Consider the following 22694-nt stretch of genomic DNA (forward strand, 5'->3'; position numbering starts at 1 on the left):
TTTATATACAAGTTAGAAACAGCATGAGTGAGGGGACACCTGAAGATTGATAATTGAGATAGATATGAAGACAATCATTGATTGATTTACAGTAATCAGAAATAACTTTGTTCTTCTCGTAAAGTAAATCTATGTGGCTGACTGCGAGTCCAGGATCCCTACCTACATGAGATTCCAACCCAGGACCTATCAGTCTCGCATGCGAGCACTTAACTGATAGACCACTGGGCCGACATCCAAGGGTGTTAATGTCTAACTTCAACCAATCCACGAAGTTTGAGCAACCGTTCACCAATTGTCTTCAGTGAGTTGTTATCTCACATCGGTTAAGTGCTCTGGCGCGAGACTGGTAGGTCCTAGGTTCGAATCTCGCGAGTGCGGGATCGTGGATGCACACTGCTGAGGAGTCCCACAATAGGACGAAACGGCTGTCCAGTGCTTCCAGGTTTTCTATGGTGATCTAGCTTCAATTGACTCATGATTTCAACTATGAAAAATACTGAAATCTCCACAAAACCACTTCTGAAATGATAATCATTGGATTCGAGTCTTGCTATGATTTCGAACACTGGAATTCAACAGGAAAATCTGTTTGAACAGTCATAAATAGGATAAAATGTACATCCTGGATTTTACTACTAGTCATAATCCATCTTTATTATCAATGTTTCTGATATTAGTTCATTAAGTTGTAAAAAAAAAATTGGTGAATCACTATGCCAAATTACTATCTGTTTTTACGTATTCTACCGTGACTTAACATGTCAGTGATGATTCTCAACATGATTATTCCTGATGAATGATGAGTGCAATGTCTCAGACAATCCAGAAACAGAAGGAATCCAATAATTAGGATGTCACAGTTTATAACATTGATAGAATTAATCTCGGTCGGTAATTCATGCACAACGTAGAACTTGGCACATATATGCATCAGTTCAAGTTGCTACACTATATCGATACATCAAAATACTGGAATAGTATAAGTAGTATGAGTACTAGTGGTAGTAATAAAGATTGGGCATAGAAGATATGATCTTAAAAAGATTCATGGAATAAATAAGTAAATAAAAATACCTTTTAAGATCATTCAGAAACGGTTTTGAGCCATGTCAAACAAGCCATCTAACCACTGGTTTTATGATGATCACATAGACCTTTAAACAAATAGTCTACATATCAATTCGATAATGAATAGCTTCTTGATTTGATCATATGTCCTGGTTTGGTCTTTGCTAACTTTCTCCATATTCATTTTCTATCTATTGACTTTGTTATAACGTGTGGATGTGTACATGTTTGTGCCCTATTTGATATATGAACGTCCAATTAGAGAGGAGTGAATTTATTGATCACCCTATGATACACAAAATCGTATAATCAGTCTTGAGTACTACTCGGTCCTGTTTTCTGCCTAGCCCAGCCAGTTAAGTCCAGAACACCAATAATAGCCTTTGCAATATGAATCATTATTCTCAACCATACTGGGTTTATATACCACCCAAACAGACCACATCGTACCATAAAATGGAAAATAACATTTGTAAAAGATTTAGCCAAATATGGCTGTGAATAGGGGGGGGGAGACAGTAATCAAGAGACTGGGGATAACTCAAGAATGGTAAATCATATAAAATAATAGTTTATAGGTCAAAATAAAGCTTTCAGTAAGAGGGATACGAATATGAATAGTTTAGTTACTTAACAACTATAGATTAAGAAATATACATATTATATTGGTCCATAGATAATTCTCAAAAGGTACCATTCATAATTCATCAGGGGATATAACAGACTTATTCAGTAATAGTATGATAACATAAATTAATTTATCCATCCAGTCATGTTGTTTAGGATCCATATTGTTCAATCATTCAATCATAGGTCATTTAAGGTAATAGTGAATTTTTTTTATTTATTAATTGATATAGTGTGTATTATTATCCTTAAATGGATGATTCATGTTATATATACTAGAACTGAATATTTGAATAAGGAATTCATTCAATCCTCTGTGTTGTTAATTAGTTTTCATCATGAATCGAATATTCACTTTAAACTAATAAACAAATAAGCATCAAGAAGATATATATACTTTAATGCCCTGGTACGGCTGAGAGTGGGGAAAGTCCGCTCTCCCTCTCCAAATGCTCTCACATGGCCAAGCGTATACAGCCTCCGCCAGGGAGGTTCTACTCACTGCCTTCTCACAGCATTACTGTTGTTTACGAAAGTGAGAGGATGAAAACCGAATGTCCGGCGCTTTAACCGGGTTGGTGGACACGGAGAGTCCACCTAGGGAGGTTAGAAAACCCTGATCCCAAACCAATGGTACACATGGGCTCCACTATCCTGAATCAATCGTTGGTCACCGACCACCATGGGACTGCATCTCCTTAAGATGCTCCACTGCCTTGTGGATCAGACCTTTAGATTAAAGGTTCCGGGTGTGGCCCCCTAATAAAACCACCTGCTTCAGTTTGGGTACCTAAGCAGTATCACAGCCTTCACACAAATCAAATGAGATTTTTGTGGTGCATATATATCTGGTGCTCCTTTGTACCAATATTTATCTGTTTAAATAAGTAAATACGATATATAATGACCACTTCCTTGTTATTGATCAACTTGTTATATCTGGTTTGATATATTACTATCTCGTATCAAGCTTCATCGTTGTATATGAGTTATTTATCAAGTACTCAGTGGTATGAATTTAAAAAAAATAATAAAGAGAAGCTGTATGCCAATTTGTTATGATTTTATGTCCGGCTTTTTATCACGTGAAGTATCCACCAATCGAAATACGAATTGTCCAATCTTAATACTGTGCCAAATCAATAACGTTCAACCAGTATGAGCAGTCTAGCGTCCTTATTGGTCCCTTGTCCGCCTAGCCTTTCCAATTGAATCCAGAACACCAATTGCATCTCCCACCATAGGAATTATTTATTTCAAACATACTCGGTTTATATACCAGACAGACAGACCCCATTACACCATAAAATAGAAAATAATATTTGTACAAGATCAAGTCAAATGTGGCTGTGAACGTGAGATACAATAATCAATAAACTGAATATAATTTGGGAATAGTAAATCGTATAATAATAATCCATAGATCAAAATGAAGCTTGTAATAAGATGAATATAGATATACACTATTTAATTACTCAATAATTATACAATAAGAATATATATAGAATAGTCATCCATTAATAGGTCCCGGAAGTTACCCGTACTCATGTCTTCGCTAGGATCTAACACTCAGATTCATCTAGTTCGTATGCTTGCTTGCTTGCGTCTGTTACTCTTAATGGAGCATAGGCCGCCGATCTAGTTCATATTGAATCTACTAATTATAAAGTTCTAAATACTTTATATAATCATCTATAATCAAAACGTTTCATCAATACGTTCATCTATGGGAATAATGCCTTACTTACTTATGTCTATTACCCCTCGTGGAGGAGCATAGGCCGTCCACCAGTATTCTCCATCCAAATCTGTCCTGGGCCTTTCTTTCCAGTTGTTATTCATCCTTTTCATATCTGCTTCTATTTCCCGACGTAATGTATTCTTTGGCCTCCCTCGTTTCTGCTTCTCTTCTGAACTCTAAGTTAGGTCTTGCCTCGTGATGCAGTTTGGTGATTTCCTTAATGTATGTCCTATCCACTTCCAACGTCTCTTCTTAATAATGCCTGTTAAAAATACATTCGATCATTATTCGATTAAACATGTGAAAAGTCGTTAGACGAATATTTGTTTCTAGGTATACAAATCTAAATGTTCACATATTACATAACACAAGAGTTGAGTGTAATGCAACTAGTCTTCATGTGGACTTATACTATGCTTTGTATATCTGTTAATTAGTTCACCTACTCATTCCATCTATTGAGAAGATAAAAGAAATTAGACAGTTTATTCTCAATTCAATCGACATGGTGTCCATAAGTGTTAATTATTTATGAAATGACCTTTTAGTGCCTGGTTTAACAGTCTCACTTTCTCAATGAATAATGATGTAACCTAATTACTACGACGTGCTATGCTGAATACTATTGGGGATGGTTCGAAGAAAGTTAGGGATGGCCAAACCAGAACGTGGCATCAGTCCACAAAGTCACTAACTTCTAGTCTGAGCCATGTTGGTAGATGCAGACTAATTGGTTGTGGTCCACGTGACTATCGTAACCAATGGTTGGAGACTCTAGGTGACATGACTCAGAATCGATCATAATGGTGTAGGTCTATACACTCTCTGTCTTCCTTCCTTATATACAATCTTTCTATTATATATTACCACGACAAAATGAACTACTTGTATGAATTTGGTGTTCATCTTGTTGTGCTAATAAGTGAGGTATGGCAGCTTGGACCGATGCATATATGTGTCTGGTTCTACGTTGTAGCTAACTGACTAGACCTAATTATCATATTAGTTTGTATTATTAGACCATATCTGTAAATGTGCTATGTCTATTTGATAGGATCTTTAAATTATTTACTCCAAATCAAGTAATACTAATACCCTAATTGAGTATCCAAATATTGATTAGTTCATACAAATTCATTCGTCTCAGTCAGTCAGTTACAACGTAGAACTTTGTACGTACGTACATCAGTTCGAGTTGCCATACCACATTAGCACAGAGATGCAGTGAAGCAGTCAACATGCTCAACTACTTCACTCCCTATCATTAGTTCAGTTGTCGATGCAACCCAATCCTGAAGTAACATTTTGCACTTCGAGGGAGAGAATCGCATCCCGAAAATGCCTGCATAGTTGCTTATAGTGGTCAGAAGACTCTGCATGTTGCCAGCGTTTTCACCAAATAAAACTATGTCGTCGGCGTATTCTAAGTCAACAAGTGAGCCTCCTGGTAAAAGTCCAACTTCTGGAGATTGAGATGATGAAAGTGTTATCTCTAGAAGCATGTCAACGACAAAGTTAAACAAGAATGGTGAGAGTGGACAGCCCTGACGAATACCACTTGACGTAACCAATTCTGATGACAGTTCGCCATAGGCTCTAACTCGACCAGTTGTGTTCGAGTAGAGAGCCTTTATGAGGTTAATGTACTTCTTTGGTACTCCTTTCAGTGACAAACACTGCCATAGAACCTCACGATCAACGGAGAATTCATCTATATTATCAATTTACCCTAATTATAAAACATAAAAGAAAATTAATCAATATAATTTTTTTCTATAATTAGGACTTGAAAGCACAAATAAATCATATGACTACAATAAATCTATAAACTGTGTATAAAACTAAATCATTTATATTATGTAAGCTAAGTAATAGTGTTATTATCGTGTGCTTAAGTGCCCTATTTGATATATAAATGTGCTGATTCCCACCAATTATAGAGAAGTGAATGTATCGATCAGAGCAAGGCATACACAAAAAGCCGTATAAAACAGTCTTGAGTATTTATCAGTTCTGATTTCTGCTTAGCCCAGCCAGTTAAGTTCAAAACATCAATAAAAGCCTTTGCAATATACATCGTGGGTTTATATACTAAACAAACTGACCAAATCGTATCATAAAATAGGAAAATACACATTTGTACAAGATTTAGTCAAATGTGGCTGTGAATGTGGGGAGCAGTAATTAATAGACTGGGTATAACTCAAGAATGGTAAATCGTATAATAATAGTCTATAGGTCAAAATAAAGCTTATAATAAGATGGACACGAATATGAATAGTTAAGTTATTTAATAATTCTACAATAGGAGATATGAGTATCATATTGGTCCATAATATCATACGGAACTACTATGATGGATTAAACTGCCAAATCGTCCATGGAAGACAACTCACCGACTCATTCGACGTAAAGACCGGTGTTAGGCGAGGTTGCTTACTCTCATCCTTTCTCTTTCTCCTGGTGATCGACTGGATCATGAAGACGTCAACATCTGTAGGAAAGCATGGTATACAGTGGACAGCTAGGATGCAGCTTGACGATTTAGACTTCGTAGATTATCTGGCTCTTCTATCACAAATGCAAGAGAAAACGACCAGTGTAGCAGCAGCCTCAGCAGCAGTAGGTCTCAATATAAACAAAGGGAAAAGCAAGACTCTCCGATACAATACAACATGCACCAATCAAATTACACTTGACGGAGAAGCTTTGGAGGATGTGGAAACCTTTACATATCTGGGCAGCATCATTGATGAACACGGTGGATTAGATGCAGACGTGAGGGCGAGGATCGGCAAAGCAAGAGCAGCATATTTACAACTGAAAAACATCTGGAACTCAAAACAATTGTCAACCAACACCAAGATCAGAATTTTCAATACAAATGTCAAAACAGTTCCACTGTATGGGGCGGAGACGTGGAGAACTACGAAAGCCATTATCCAGAAGATACAAGTGTTTATTAACAGTTGTCTATGCAAAATACTTCGGATCCGATGGCCAGACACTATCAGCAACAAGTTACTGTGGGAGAGAACAAACCAGAAGAAATCAAGAAGAAACGCTGGACGTGGATTGGGCACACTTTGAGAAAATCACCCAATTGCGTCACAAGACAAGCCCTCACATGAAATCCTGAAGGTCAAAGGAGAAGAGGAAGACCAAAGAACAGATTACGCCGAGGTTAATTTACCTTAGACTAATATCTACACTAGATTTCCTTCCAGTGTCTATTCTATAAAGGACTTCAACACAACTCAAATCAACAACACATGATTAACCTGATTAGAACGTCAATATATTTCCATACCGATATACGACACAATCCAACAACAAAGTACAATTAGTCAATCATGATCATAAGTAATAAGGATAAAGGAAGACACCTGTCAGACTATCTACATTGGTTTACTAAGCAAAACAATCAGTCATTATCATTCTCACCCATATATCAATATAGAAGTTATATAAATGTTCGATTAGAATCGTAGTAAAGCCTGTGATAAGTATAATACTTCAGTCTATATGATCATAATCCATATTACTAAAAGAAAAGGTGAGTAAATCGCGAAAGAGTATCAATGATGATGATGATGATGGTATTAGTTGAAATCTAGATCTCCAAGTTCCATGATAAGCAATAACCTAGTACCTGTATACATTACTATTAAGATGGAATTCAATTAACACTATTGTATGGTGCTAATTATCTTATGAGAGTTGATATCGATGTAGTTTGTTTGTTTGCTTGTTTACTTGTCCTTCCTGCTTCGTGATAATTTGATTTTCGAAGAAAGATTTCTCCTCTATTGTTATTGTACTGTAATCATCCCATAGACAGTCAATGTATTTTATTTTTATTTATTTAAACACGTAAACATTGGTATACAGGGACACACAAATCATTCGATTTATGGAGGGCTGGAATACTGCCTGGGTGCCCAAATCGAAGCAGGTAGTTTTCTTAGGGGCTACACGCGGAGTCTTTGACCTAGAGGTCTAATCCACAAGGCAGTGGGGCGACATCAGGAGATGCAATCCCATGGTAGCCTGTGACTAACGATAGGTTCATATACCATTTGTTCCTCCAGGATCTTGGATACCATGTTCGTCATTGGTTTGTTATGAGGGTTTTCCAACTCCCGTAGATGGATCATCCATATCCACCAACTGAGTTAAAGAACTGAACATTCTCTTTTCGCCCTCTGAATTTCGTAAACAACAGTAATGGCACGAGATGGCAGTGTGTAGGACTTGTTTGGCAGAGGCTATATACGCGTGGCTATATGAGAGCATTTCGAGAGGAAGAGCTAACTCTCCCCACCCTCGACCGTACCAGGCCATTTGGGGGTTTCTATAAAAATTTCAGTCTATTTCAATATGTCTTTAAAATTTTATGTACTTTCTTTTCTCTAAAAAGAACTTTTTACTTCTATTTTAGCATCCTTTTATTGTACGACGTTCGAAACCGTTGTCATCTTTAACACCATTGATTTTAGTCGCTCGGGATCAAGCTAGAAATCAAACACAATAATTCAATAAAGAATAGAAGAGTATTATGAATGTAAAATACAAAAATTTCAACTACTCCTGATGATTATTCATTAATCTATCCCACTATCAATATCCAAATCATCTTCTGTGTATTAATTCTTCCATTCATCTATCCTTCTAATGACTACTATTACATACACACACATACATCTATCTCCCAACTCCTTAACCCGCCACCTCCTCAATCATTACACTGTTAATCATTCATCCAATCAATTAAACATAATTTGTTTCCGTTTGGGGGGGGAGGGGGGAGGAGGTAACGAATCATATTTTACAGATAGATGATTGCTTTTTTTTTTTACTTTAAATTGAGTATTGAACAATCAATATAAACAACCACCACCACCATAGCAACAACAACAGAAAATGTAAAAATTTTCATGTTTATCCCCCTCATATTATGTTCTATTGTAAAGTATACCTTTGTATAATCATAATTAATTAATTATATAAAATAAATAATGAGACAATTTACATTATCCATTGAAATAGGGAAACCTTTTCGGAATGATGATGATGGTGGGATATACTCCCCTTATAAACACACACACATACATGCATAGAAACAGGGAATATAAATGAATCATTATCATTTTAAATATATAACAATCCTTTACAGATTCTCTTCTCACTTTCTTTTTTTTTAGATCCCATTGAATACATGTCTTCCTGAACATGTTCAGAAGTACCTATTTGTGTATGTGTATGTGTGTGTGCTCATGAATTGGTGTACAATAGAATTAATTCCTGTCGTTGTTGTTGTTGCTGGCTGTTTTCTTTTTTTTTTTGTGGTTTTATTCCCTTCTTTTAAAAATAAAAAAACTTATTGAATTGCTCATACCAAAAACAAAAAAATGTTTTTGTTTTTAATATTCTGTTACTATGCTGTATGTACACATCGAAACTATATACATATTTTATATATATAATTATGCAATAATCTAATATTTGACAAAATTCATACCATTTTAACTATTTTAACATTCAATTTTGTTTTTATGATCAATTGACATAGTAACAAAATGTCTTCTTTTCTCTTGTGTACACTTGTGTATGGGGTGTGTGTACACTCTGAACTACTTATAGAAACATCGATACATATATATACACATACATGCACATTTGCACACCACAAGATCCATTCTTTGTAAAACTCCATTATTTTTTCTTTGGTTTTTCTTGGGGGGGGGGTATTTCCTCTTTCATTTCAGATTTCTATTCGGGGATTGTGTGTTTGTTTGTGTTTTCTTCTTCTTCTTAAAATCATAGAGATTGGATCCATACAATTACTCATTACACTATATATATTACTCTGATTGATGTGTATTCACGGTATAATGTAATGCAAATCATCACGATGGTGATGACACTTATTGTCAAGAGGGAAACTACTTTTACCATGGTTAAAGTAATTCAATCATTGTTTTTCATAATGACATAATATATTCCTATAAATAGTAATCGCTACTTTTATCCCCATCGTTTATTTAATTGTCTCTTTTAGAGATAGAGAGCGCGAGCCAGAGAGAGGTATGCGTAATGTACACATGTGTGTGTGTGTGTGATTTTTGGTTTTTTCTCAATTCCTGTGATGTATGTGTGTTGGGGAAGGTGTATGTGTGTGTGGGTGTATGTGAAAAAGTAGCAAAAGAATTCTATACTATCTTCATAATTTCGTTTTGTTTAAAAAAATAATCTGTTTGTTTGTTTGTTTCCTTCTTTTTGGTCTTTTTTTTGTGTTGACCTTGGAGACTAATTGATTTTTTTTTTAATTTTTATCTAAATATATAAGTAAACAAAAAGAAAACAATATTGATATAATCATTACTCATGATTGTTACTATGTGATGTATATTCATTACTTGAGAACTAGGGATAGATAACTTTTGTTTTTTCCCCCAATCAATTCCTAAAATGATACTCCACTCAACAATGTTTATAATGATAATAATAATAATAATACGTGGAACTTCGACTGATTATGAATGTCTTCTTGATTTTGAACTATCATTGTGAGATAATTGAATCGATGAGTCAATTGAAGTTTAGACCATTATGGGAAACACTGGATGACCATTTCGTCTTAATATGGGACTACTCAGAAGTGCGTGTTCACGATCTTATTGCGTAGGATATTGAACCCAGGACCTATAGGTCTCGTGCGCGAACGCTTAACTTTTAGACCATTTAGCTAGTCGGAATCCAACGGTTTTAATGTCTAACTTCAATCACTTCACGAAATAATTGAAATTACATGTATAGTTATGGAATTTTTTGACTTAACTCACTTACCAAGTATCAATTTATATACTTCATTTCGAGCTATATTCTAAGTGTGTATAGGTGTGATACTATCCAGGTGATTAAATCAAACTAAGTGCAGTAGGCTTAGAATCTGTCATTTAATGGTTGAATGTCGAACGCTTAACCACTGATCCACCGCTGCATATTGAATTGGCAGGTTTTCAAATAATATATCTTGTATGTACATAAAATCTGATACAAATGGGCACCAAAAGTAATGAACACCACACAAAATAAATAGAGGATGGGAAGGTGGTACGGTCCATAAATGAGTGGATTGGAATACGGTGTAATAAGGTATACAGTTCAACTAGATTAACAATGAACAAAGAATTCGTTCATTAAATGGAGTTCCTGTCACTTTTATAACGAATGTAAAAGAAAGCAACAACAGGATCATCATGGGATTTTGTTTCGAGTCATATCTGATAACTTCTTCATGGAGTCATGGTAAACTGACAGATGTCAATCCTATACAACCTTCTTTCATATCACAAATCGGCTATCAATCCTCTTTTTCACCCAGTCTCAGCGTTGCCAAATAATACACAACATTCTCAAAACATGCCTAAGGCACCGAAGTCAGCGTTCACAAGATAGTCACACTGACTGAATTGTTTCCGCTGTACCCGAATACGTTTTCGAACTTCGATACTATTAACGTGGTATTACCACTGAATAGCAGAAGCGATGATCGAACATCAACTCGAAGAGATTAGATTTCAAAAGCATAGAAAAAAATTGATCCTAGCAACGCGTTGTAAACCCAAACTTTTGCAGTAGAGACGACATCATTAGAACTATAAAAGTGATCCGGATTTACCACTAACTTTCACTATATGTGAACTGATTTTATCTACTGTGCCACTACCAGCACTCACAATTACCTCTAGGTAAGCGGAATTTTTGAATTCTTTTAATGAATCATCAAAAAGAATGAGTGCAAGTAGGGAAGCGCTTTACACTTGGAAGGCTCAAAGTATATGCCATATCTGTAGACACTAATTGTCAATTAACTAGTTGAAGTTTAAATAGATTGTATAGCATCGCGTAATAGGGAAATACTATCGTCATACTTATAGTTTAAAAGTCTTCCCGGGAAACAGATCATCACGTACTTCCTTCAGAGCTATTTCCAAAATAATCTCCACATCAAAGTTGAGGAGTAATGGTGAGATTGGTCAATCCTGTCCAAATATACTCTTGAAATGCAATAACGGAGAAAGATGGTTTTATGTACTCACTCTGCTTTAAATATGTGCGTACAGAGCCTTTAAGATGTTAATAAACACTTCAGGAATACACTTATTCAACAGACCATCCCATATGATAATCTCCGACGGATCTAAGTCAGCCTTCATGTCAAGAATTAAAGTAATTGTTGACCTATAATAATTACACCAGTGCTCTAATATTTGACAGGCTGTGAAGATCTGATCGATTCGTACACAATCTGACCATAGAAACTACTCTGATTCTCGTAAGTCATATAAAATCGTGACCCGACGTTTTACACTACTTAAAACCTATTATCAGTAGGTTGTACAAACTGATTAAAATAAGTATACTTTCCTGATATATCTCAATGAGTAAATAAGTAATTGGCTTACATTAAGTCACAAAGTGTCAGAAATACAGTTTCTTACCCAAAAAAATATGTTCATTATTAACCTTCCACCTGCTATATGCAACATATCAAAGATTGTACTTAAAACATACTTCGACCAATATCAAAGTCACAATCATCAATACGAACATTAAGACAGTTAGTTCTATAGCACAGAGCTGAAACTTGGAAAACGATCACAACTAGCATCAACAGAGTACAATTATTTATAAACAATTGTCTATGTAAGATACTGAATGTCTGTTGACCGCATACCATCAGCAACAATCTACTGCAATAGAGAATAAACCAACTTCCAGCCGAGAAAATTAGGAAAAGATACTGGAGATGGATAGGACATACATTGAGGAAATCACCAAACTACATCACGAGGCACGCCCTAACTTGAATTCTTAAAGAGAAGCGGAAAAGTGGAAGGCTGAAGAACACACAACGTCGGGAAATGGCAACAGATATGAGAAGGATGAATAGCAACTGGAAAGGATAGAGTTGGATGGAGAGTGCTGGTGGGCGGCCTATGTTCCTCCTCCGCGAGGAGTAACAGGTGTAAGTAAGTAATATCAAAGATTGTGTTGTATATAAATAAAGTTACTGGAGAATATACTTGATAGTTAAATCTTTTCCCAGGACGAAGTTCTATGTTGTGACTGACTGACTTTCCCAGGACAGGGTTGGATAGAGAATACTGGTGGGTGGCCTATGGTCCTACACGAGGGGTAACAGGCGTAAGTAAGTAAAATCTTTTCACATACACTCACTTAAAGCATTTCTAATATGAAGTAACCCTTGCAAGGGATATAAACCTCCATAACATATCTATATACTAAGATACTGAAATATTTGTAAACATCCTAGAAATAGAGAAGTAAATTTCTGGCTGTCACAAATAAAGTTACGACATTGTAAGTAAATACAATCAAATTAGACCAAGTTCTGGATAAATAAGATTACTTGTAGTTTAGTAAATAGGAACATGAGTGGGGACAACGAAATGTATTTGAACCAAAAATTACAGTCTCTTAGTAAAATCTGAGAACCATACAGTGAATACGTCATTTGAAAAATGTCAATCAACTGTCGCACACCTGATTGTTCCTTCGTTTCCATAACAATCATTCTCTGTTCGCGTTCTCCTCTCTTTGATCTTCACGACTTTCTGTCGCCAGACATTTCACTCTCAATTGGTGATACATACTACTTATAACTGTCGAAATTAGTAGCACACACCACAGTAGGATAGCGTGTGTACGAGTGAGCCAATACGAGATATAAAATAAGAACACAAGTGTATCTATAACCTAATAGCAGTTTTAAAAGAGGTTCTTAGCATTCTGAGTCTGATAAAAAGATGAAAGGAAACTGACTACTTAAACTGATTTGATATTATAACAGTTACACCCAAATGCCCTGGTACGACCGAGAGTGAAGAGGGCCCACCCCCTCTCTCGAAATGCTCTCACACAGCCACGCGTTTACAGACACTCACTACCATCTCGTGCCATTACTGTTGTTTACGAAATTGAGAGGAAGAAAAGCGAATGTCCGCGCTTTAACCGGGTTGTTTGACACAGTGAGTCCACTCAGTGGAATTGCGAAACCCTGATTCCAAACCAATGATGTACAATGAGCTCCATACCCTGAGTGATCTCTAAGCTTAATATTTCGAATCTACAATTTACACTTCACTACACTATTGATACTACTACCTATTTAAAATGTAAAATGCTTTAAGAGTTTTGTAGTTTCAGAATTTACACCGAATGACTAATTATTGTTCATTAGCCTGTTACATAACAGGAAAGTGATAATTAGTTCCTAATTGAAGTGACAGTATAAAGTGGTAACAGAAGAAGACGACCAGTGTAGGCAGCAGTAGGTCTTAACATACACAAATGAGAAAGCAAGGTTCTCCGATACAACAGAACATGCACCAACCAAATCACAATTGACGGAGAAGCTTTGGTAGATGTAAAAATCATTACATATCTGGACAGCATTATTGATAAACACGGTGGATCTGATGCAGATGTGAAGGCACGGATCGGCAAAGCAAGAGAAGCCTATTTACAAGTGAAGAACATCTAGAACTCAAAACAACTGTTAACCAACACCAAGAAGAATTTTCAATACGAATGTCAAGACAGTTCTACTGTATGGGGCAGAAACCTGGAGAACTACAAAAGCCATCATCCAGAAGATACAAGTGTTTGTTAACAGTTGTCTATGCAAAATACTACGGATCTGTCGGCCAGACACTATCAGCAACAACCTACTATGGGAGAAAACATAGCAGATTCCAGCAGAGGAAGAAGAGCTGGGAGTGAATTGGACACACTTTGAGGAAAGCACCCAATTGCGTCACAAGACAAGCCCTCACATGGAATCCTGAAGGCCAAAGGAGAAGAGGAAGACCAAAGAACACATTACACCAAGAAATGAAGACAAACATGAAAAGAATGAACAAAAATTGGATAGAACTAGAAAAGAAAGGCCCAGGACAGAGTGCAGTTGGAGAATGTTGGTCAGCAGGCCTATACTCCATTGAGAGTAACAGGCGTAAGTAAGTAACGATCCAAACTTCTGAAGTGTCCAAACTTTATTGATTTCCCAAATATTAAGAATATCATTATAATATCATCTATTTATTTAATTATATAAATTCTGTACAATAGGGGAAGTAATTTTCTAAAGAATAAAATATACTACTAACAAATTAATAATCAATAATATTTTCATTATTCACATAATAAATTGTGACATATACGATTCTTGATGTTTTAACCATTCAATAACACGTTGTTTTGATTTTGATATTTCCATAGGAGATTTCCATTTTACTTTATGTGTAAGTCTTTTAACATAATGGAGATTATTTTTAGATTTCATAGATGGTGGTATTGTATTTCGAGAGTAGTTCCTGTCATCTGTAAAGGCAATATACAAAGATCTTATATTCATGGATAAAATATTGAAATTGTTCATGAATCAATTAAAGTTAGACTACTATTGAAAACCTAGAAACACTGGATGATCCGCCCGCAAGATTCCATAGCTCCTGAGTTCGAATCCTGAGTGAGGCGAGATTGTGGATGCACACTGTTGAGGAGTCCCACACTAGGATGACTGATTTATTTATTTGAACACATAAGTATTGGTACAAAGGAGCACCAGATATATATGCGCCTCACAAATCTCATTCGATTTGTGTGAGGGCTGTGATGATACAGCCCACGTGCCCAAACTGAAGCAGGTGGTTTTCTCAGGGGAACACACCTGGGGCCTTTGACCTCAAGATCTGATCCACAAGGCAGTGGAGCATCGTGAGGAGATGCAGTCTCATGGTAGCCGGTGACCAACGATTGATTTATACGCCATTTGTTCCCTCAGGATACTGATGTCAGCCCATATGCACCATTGGTTTGGAATCAGGGTTTTCCAACACCCCTAGGTGGACTTTCCGTATCCACCAACCCGGCTAAAGCGTCGGACATTCGCTTTTCGTCCTCTTAATTTTGTAAACAACACCCCTGCCACGAGAAGGCAGTGAGTAGGACTTCGCTGTCAGAGGCTATAAACGCGTGGCCATGTGAGAGCATTTGGAGAGGGATAGCTGACTCTCCTCACTCTCGGCTGTACCAGGGTATTTTGGGGCACACTAGGATGAAAAAGTCATCCAGTGCTTCCAGGTTTTCAATGGTGGTCTAGCTTTAATTGGCTCATGAATTCAACTATTTAAAATTACTAAAATCTCCACAAAACTCCTTTCCGGTTGAAATTGTTACTAATAAAAAGTAAGTAGTATAAAATATTTTCCCGTAATTTTAGCATATCTTGACTAAATATGAAATAAGTTTATAGTGGCTTAGCTTCGTCAGTCAACCACCTAGAAAACCGTTACTACACAAAGCCTGACGGTTTTGAAATCAGAAGTCAATAAGAAGCGGCGACTACTGTTTATCAGCGGATAGCACAGATAATAAAGCTACAAGTACATCGAGTGAGTTTCGAGCAGGGAGACGAATATGTGCGAGCGACCGAGCGAATATAGAGGTAAATTTATAGTCGAATTGAATAAGGGTACAGCAAGGCAAGAAAAGGGCTATTAGTAGGATTCGAGTACATATATACATGGGGAAGAGAATGATTCGTCGAGCGATATTTAAGCGATTGACATTTTAGCTAGAGATATGTGGATAAGCTGTCACGTGTGATCAAGTGTACACGTTTATACAGACAGAATAGTGATCATAATAGTGCGAAGAAATCTTTGCTTATAATGCCTGTGAATTAAGACAATATCGAGGCAATACACACAGTATGCCCATATGCCAATAAGAGACCGATCAATTGCAGTCCTAAACATCAATGAGAAGATTCAAGTAACAATATCAAGTGAATAAGACGAATTTTTAGTGTCCGGATAACTTTGTCAGTCAAGTAAGTTAGTAAAAGAGCTTAACAAAATGGTAGTGAAATAATAATAGTAATGGGAGAAAGAGAAAGGTACAGCCAGAAAGAATTCTTTCAGTTGAAAAAGTTACGGCCACTTTTTATGAGAAAAGTAAAAGAAGGTTACAGCAGGATCGCCACTGGTTTATATTCTGAGCCATATCTGATAACGTCTCTAGCCACTGTGTTGCACCATCTCTCGGACCTCAACCAGAGGGTCGTGAAGGACCAACAGAAGCCAGTCCTATGCAGCTTTCTTTCATACCACGACACTATGTCATACACTGACCACCTCTCCGCTTTTTTTAACCAGCCCCAGTGTCGGCAAAGAATGAACGACGTGGAATTCTTTGGGAAGACGTTCGTAGAACATGTCCAAGCCACCGAAGTCGGTGTTTCAAGATGGTGACACCAATTGAATTATCGTCTCTGCGCCCGAACACACGATGCCGAACCTCTGTATTACTAACATGGTGTTGCCACTGAATGTCAGCAATCCTTCGGAGACAGCGATTATCAAACACAGAGAGTCGTCTAACATCCTCGACTCAGAGAGGCCAGGTTTCACAAGCATAGAGCAAAACTGCTCTCACCGACGCGTTGCAGATCCAACCTTTTGCAGTCAGACTAACATCACGAAGGCCCCAAAGATGGCCCAGAATGGCATAAGCCGCTCTGGCTTTCACTATACGTGCATCGATCTCATCACTCACGCCACCACCAGCACTTATGCAGCTACCTAGATACACGAACTTCTAGACTACTTCAATCTGCTCACCATCCAGGGTGAGTACAGGATTAGAATCCTGCCAGTCTTGTAGAAGTACTTTGCACTTGGAGGGTGCAAAACACATGCCGTACCTATGGACACTGATTGCCAACTGATTAAGTGCGGATTGCATGCCTTGGGCATTGTCGCACAATGAGACAATATCATCCGCATACTCAAAGTCAAGAAGTCTTTCTCCAGGCAACAGATCCACACCGTCATTACTTACGTCTATCAGAGCTGTTTCCAGAATGTCATTGATGGCAAAGTTGAAGAGGAATAGTGAGATTGGGCAACCCTGCCTAACCCCACAACTTGAATGGAACAATGGAGAAAATTGGTTGTATGCCCTCATTCTGCCTAAGGTTCTTGTATATAGGACCTTTAAAATGTTAATAAACTTTTCAGGCACACCCTTCTTCAATAGACAATCCCAGAGGACAGTTCTGTCCAACGAATCGAAGGCAGCCCTGATATCAAGAAACACTACGATTGTTGGCCTGTGATAATTATAACGGTGTTCTAACGTTTGGCGGAGGGTGAAGATATGATCAATGCATCCTCGACCAGAATGAAAACCAGCCTGTTCCCCGCGAGTCAATCTTTCTCGGGTTTTAAACAACCTACAAAGTATGATAGAAACCAATAGTTGGACGCAATTGGAAGTTGACTTATCCCCCGATAGTTGTTACAGGAACGACGTGAACCCTTTTTAAAGACAGGGACAACTATCGACTCGCTCCATGACGTTGGAACACTCTCTAGCTCCCAAACATTTGTAAACAATGTAGTCAGTTCCTTAACCAGAAAGTCACACCATCTCTAAAAAGAGCCGGAGGTAGGTCATCTGGACCCGGTGATTTGTAGCGTTTCAAAATTTGGAGTTTCTTGTGGACTTCCGCCTCATTTGGTGGATCAGTCGCCACCGGCCATGGAGGGCAGGATAATCTGATCGATGTTGTCAGAGCAGCAGGCCAGTTGAACTGCCCTTCAAAGAATTCTGCCCATCGTCCAAGACGTCGATGAATGTTAGTGATCGGTATCCTGTCGTCCTCACAGATTGTTTCACCCACACCAGACTTCTTGCTGCCAGTGAGTTGTAAGAGCTTCCGAGAGTTACCAGATGTAACTGCTGCTCCCAACTCATTGGCACGCCCCGACCACCAGACTTCTCGGTCCTTACGCAAACTTTTCCCGATTTCATTTTGTAACAGTCTTCGCTTGTGGTCAAACTCGAGATCACCCGGAGTAGACCGACGGGCTTCGATGAGTTGTAAGGAGCCTGAAGAAACCCAGTGTTTATGAGCGGGACGTTTCGTGAAGCCGCAAGCGACTTTACTCGCCATTTTCATGGCGTCATGCGGTTCCAACCAATGTTCATCTAGACTTTTCGATGGGATGGTAGCTAGCCTAGAAGCTAGGTCGGTTTGATACTGAGTTGCAACAGAAGCTGCAATCAATTTACTCCTAAAAAGTTTACCTGGAGTAGGACTGATTCTACCGCTGCTACTGCTATTGCTCGTATGTAAGTTTGACCCATTAATTTGACGAAACCTTCGCTTTTCCCAAGAAGATACTGATTTCTCCAATGCTATAAATAACAAGACATTTGTAAGATATTTCGTACTTACAAGATAAGGCAGCTTTTATACCATTGAAATCCTACAATCAAAACTTTTATTTGAAAACTTAAAGTAAATCTTACCATTTTGGAATTTTCATTAAATAATGGACTTTCAACTTCTCGTTTCTCTCCCTCTTCTTCTTCTTCCTTTTCTGTATCACTGCATGTGCCAATAATAGTAGTATTTGTAGAAGACCCTGTAGTATAAATTAACTCATCGAATGTATTTGGACTCAATACCTGTTTTAGTAATAGATGGTTGGACATTTTCAACATCACAACAATTTTCATCATCTGATAATATACTATCTGGTAATGACGACAGGAAATCTATAGGCAACATTCAAGTCTTATAAGAAATATTTATCTACCCCCTGTTTTAGTGACTGAAAACTCTGTTAAATCGACTATGTCACAATCACGGAATTCATAATTATACTAAAATTATATGAACAGTAACTAGTGAGATATAATGAAAGATACTACCTTTTCTGCTATGTTGTTCAGCTTTATTATGAATGAGGGATCCATAATAGTTATTGTACGATTCTTACCGTAATAAACTTGTTGAAAAAATTAAACATTAGATGAGTGTGAAGCATGAAAAAAAGCAGGATAAAAACTAATCAGATTAACTTCGTGTTTATTAACCCCAATGCTGATCGACTATAAGTGAGGTTGATGTCTCAATCTTTGATTTTAGACAGGCGGCCCTGGGTTTGAAGCCTTTCTCATTAGGTCTAGGCAGCATCTCTAATCAATACGAAATATAAGATTCGGTCCCCAAGTAATTGCTAGATTACGTTACACATTTTATGCCTGTCATCTCTAACCAAGCCACTTGGAAATTATATGAAGCTTACGAATAACTATAAGGATTTTTTGCTTTAGATAAAGATTACAACTAAGTGGCTTTTTGAAAGCTGTATCAGCAATTTGTTGCTTAGAAAAGTAGCTTCAACCCAACCACCATTACAAGAGGAATGTGATATGCACACATACTGATACCCTAAATTTAGTCAGTACATCAAAGTTACGCAGCTACACAACGAAATTATTCCGATAACAGTCGAATATTAAGGCTAATTAAGTTATTTAGCTCTACAACTAGACTATTGATAATCGCAAACTACAAAGTCTTTTATGATCGAATTGACTTTTCAATATTCTTTGAATTCACATTATTATTTGAGAAAGAAGTCTGACTTCACCAGTCGACGGTTAAACCTGTCCTTGGAAATAACAGGAATCATTTTTATTTAACTGTATTTGGCGGATAAAAAGATTCGCGATAAAACTTCTCAATTGGAAATAGTGGGTGGTGGGAAGTCAACCGATTTCAAACTAGTGTCTGACGCTCTCCAAAAATTTACTATTTGGGTTTTGTTACATGTTGATATGAAGATGTCAGCTACTTTTACGGTAGGACTTTCAGTAGTAGGCATTAATGGTCTCTTAGGATAGAATCCATGGTTTTGTGGACAAAAAAATTCAACCGCACTATTATAGCAACCGGCAACAAACAGCCTGGTCAGTAAGCTACAACGTAGGACCAGGCACACACATGCCTGGAATATACTTTGAAGCAACATGTGAGTCCCCATATTTCAGTTTGTGCTGGATGACAGGAACTGAAATTCATTTACGAGGATTTCAAAACGACAAGCGGGAACTGCCAGTCTACAATCACCTTGAGTATTTCCAATACTTCTTAGTGGGTGGAAGTGAAACAATCGATCCCTGTAAGAATAACTATAAGATGTTTATTGTTACTAAATATAAGTCTAGGAAAAATACCGATCGATAGAAACATTGCAAAAAATGAAGGGTCTGTTTTAACTGTACTGCAGACGATCTGAACGATAAGAAATACGTTTTGAGGGAGGATATTGGTGACGTTACGAATATAGTATCTTGCTCATGTTGATATCCTCAATGTAAAGCCGATTTTATGTTAAAATCATAAATTTCCGAAGTCCTTATACCAACTGAATTATCCTTTATTGAAAAACGAGGCAAAACGAGCACAAGTACTTTGATGCAACTCAAACTCCATAGCGTAGATTGTTACATCCGATAACTCCAGGTAAGTTTTAGGGAATATGAACCAGTTAGTGCCAGAAATGTTTATACTGAGTATTGAGCTCAAACTCTAAAGATTTGTAATGTGCAGAAATGTCATATGGCTACAGTCGACGATAAAATATACATATTAGTGATCCCAAAAATATCCAATCGGGAAATGGGAAAACAGATATTTACTAAATAGTGTCCACCGAGTTTGAAACACTATTTAAAATCATATCGTGATCTTATATGAACACCCTGTATTCATGAAAACATTATTCCGACCGATAACTAAAATATGTTGGCAACAAAATACAGGAAATCGAGTTACATCGAGGATAAAGCCATCTACCAATTCAATGACAAGAAATAACATTGAGTCGAAGAATTTAACTGTAGGGTTTTTGGGGGCTTAATCAAGGAAATAATCAGGAACAAGATCTTGCGAGAACTTCATATAACAGTCCTAACAATACCTTCAACGCCAAGGTCAAAGTTGACTAGTGCGCTAAAACAGAGAGTAGCTCACACCGAATGCGGTTAAACAGTAGCCTAGCTACATATGTGTTTATACCTACTAATACATCAAGTTATAGGATTTCTTCGGAATATCAGAGAACGTGATCAAGCATCAGTTTTATGAATTTCTTTAGTATAATTTATGAAATACCAATCGACTGTCTGCCGAAGGATTTTAAGTTTCTTCTCTGTATCAGGAGTATGACAGTAGTCTTTCAAGAGTGAAACTCAATAAAAAGTTCTCTTAATACATATACAGACCCATTCGGATTATCCAGTAGCCTCTCCAGAAATTCAGTACTCTACTGAGGTCACCTGATTACAGTTTTCAAATTACTTAGTGGTAAATTTGCACATGATATGCCCTCATTTTTCTTATCTTCCAAAACAGAAAATTTACAAGGACACTCCAAAAAAGTTCGAAAACCCGGAACAAGTTACTTGCCAGCTGACTATCGACTTTCCCATCGAATCATCAACGAGTGGAATTCATTACCTCAGCACGCGGTTGAGGCTCCATCCGTCTACTCTTTCAAAAGAAAGTTGGATCAGCTGAGAGACTATCATTGCCAGGACAAACAAAGGCCATCAAGCCTCTTGTCCTTTCCAAAATGAAACTACCGATATGTCTTTTGTTAACTGAGTAAATAAGATGAGATAGTTCTTACTTTCTTAAAGACGTGGTTCATGATATTATTATAAAATATTAATCAGCACTAAAGGTAGAGAAGACTTAAAAGTATATGGAGTGGTCTGCAAATGAATCTAAAATAGGAGTTGATTCTTTCTTTTCAGGGATCAGCTGAAGGTTCTAGCACTATCTCTACAAAAATGTCTCATAATTTGTAGGTCTTCACCGCGACAAATCACGCAATTTCTTGCTTGAGTTTCCGTTATCTTCCTCTGATTAGTCCTTAATCGGTTACTAGTAAGTAGTTAAAGCAATTGGTGATCAGTTGGTATGGAAATACATGACAATTAGGAGTAGTCGAGTCGATGTGATGACTAAGAATTTCCAGAATAATCCAACTTTAGGCCAGTAGAACATAATGAGCACAAGTGAATGTATATTATTTGAAATTTGTAATAAGCACTCAGTCAAGTATAAAGTAATCATCACCTAGCACAAATACTACATGAAAATTGAGTGGTACCATGCATTGTAGTGAACTTCCATCTACTCTCATTGCACTAAGAACGTTAAAATCTTAGTGTCTCCAGGCTATTTCAGTATAGCTTGTTACTCAGTGCAATTGCATTTCCGGTTTTGTTCTTTGAAGGGATTTTCTGACATAAGTCCTCAAGCAAACACCGAAAACGGTTTTGATAGTAGTTCACC

At 37.1% G+C, this 22694-nt stretch overlaps 2 protein-coding genes across 3 annotated transcripts in view; one reads left to right on the forward strand and one right to left on the reverse strand.

Annotated features, from left to right (window-relative positions):
• Nucleotides 1-7973, forward strand: part of Smp_179800 (serine/threonine kinase) — a gene marked incomplete at both ends in the record, with an annotated part of 68505 nt that extends 60532 nt beyond the window's left edge. Inside the window, one exon of the mRNA XM_018792887.1 lies at nucleotides 7881-7973. Coding sequence (XP_018647203.1) covers nucleotides 7881-7973 — 93 coding nt within the window. The remainder of the gene's footprint in view (nucleotides 1-7880) is intronic.
• A 6488-nt stretch (nucleotides 7974-14461) lies between these two features.
• On the reverse strand, nucleotides 14462-21343 carry Smp_103340.1 (hypothetical protein; the record flags this gene model as incomplete). 2 transcript variants are annotated; one of them, XM_018792909.1, is made up of 8 exons in its annotated part: nucleotides 14462-14851; nucleotides 18626-18736; nucleotides 18777-18807; nucleotides 18851-18966; nucleotides 19010-19099; nucleotides 19141-19207; nucleotides 19256-19332; nucleotides 21313-21343. In XM_018792909.1, coding segments are annotated over 8 exons (708 nt in total), but the record flags the coding sequence as incomplete, so codon positions are not given. The 2 variants fall into 2 exon arrangements, with proteins under 2 accessions (XP_018647205.1, XP_018647206.1); XM_018792920.1 differs by having other exon boundaries at nucleotides 18777-18966.
• Between the last annotated feature and the right edge of the window lie 1351 nt (nucleotides 21344-22694).

The sequence above is a fragment of the Schistosoma mansoni genome (genome assembly GCF_000237925.1).
Source record: "Schistosoma mansoni, WGS project CABG00000000 data, supercontig 0208, strain Puerto Rico, whole genome shotgun sequence".
Lineage (NCBI taxonomy): Eukaryota > Metazoa > Platyhelminthes > Trematoda > Strigeidida > Schistosomatidae > Schistosoma > Schistosoma mansoni.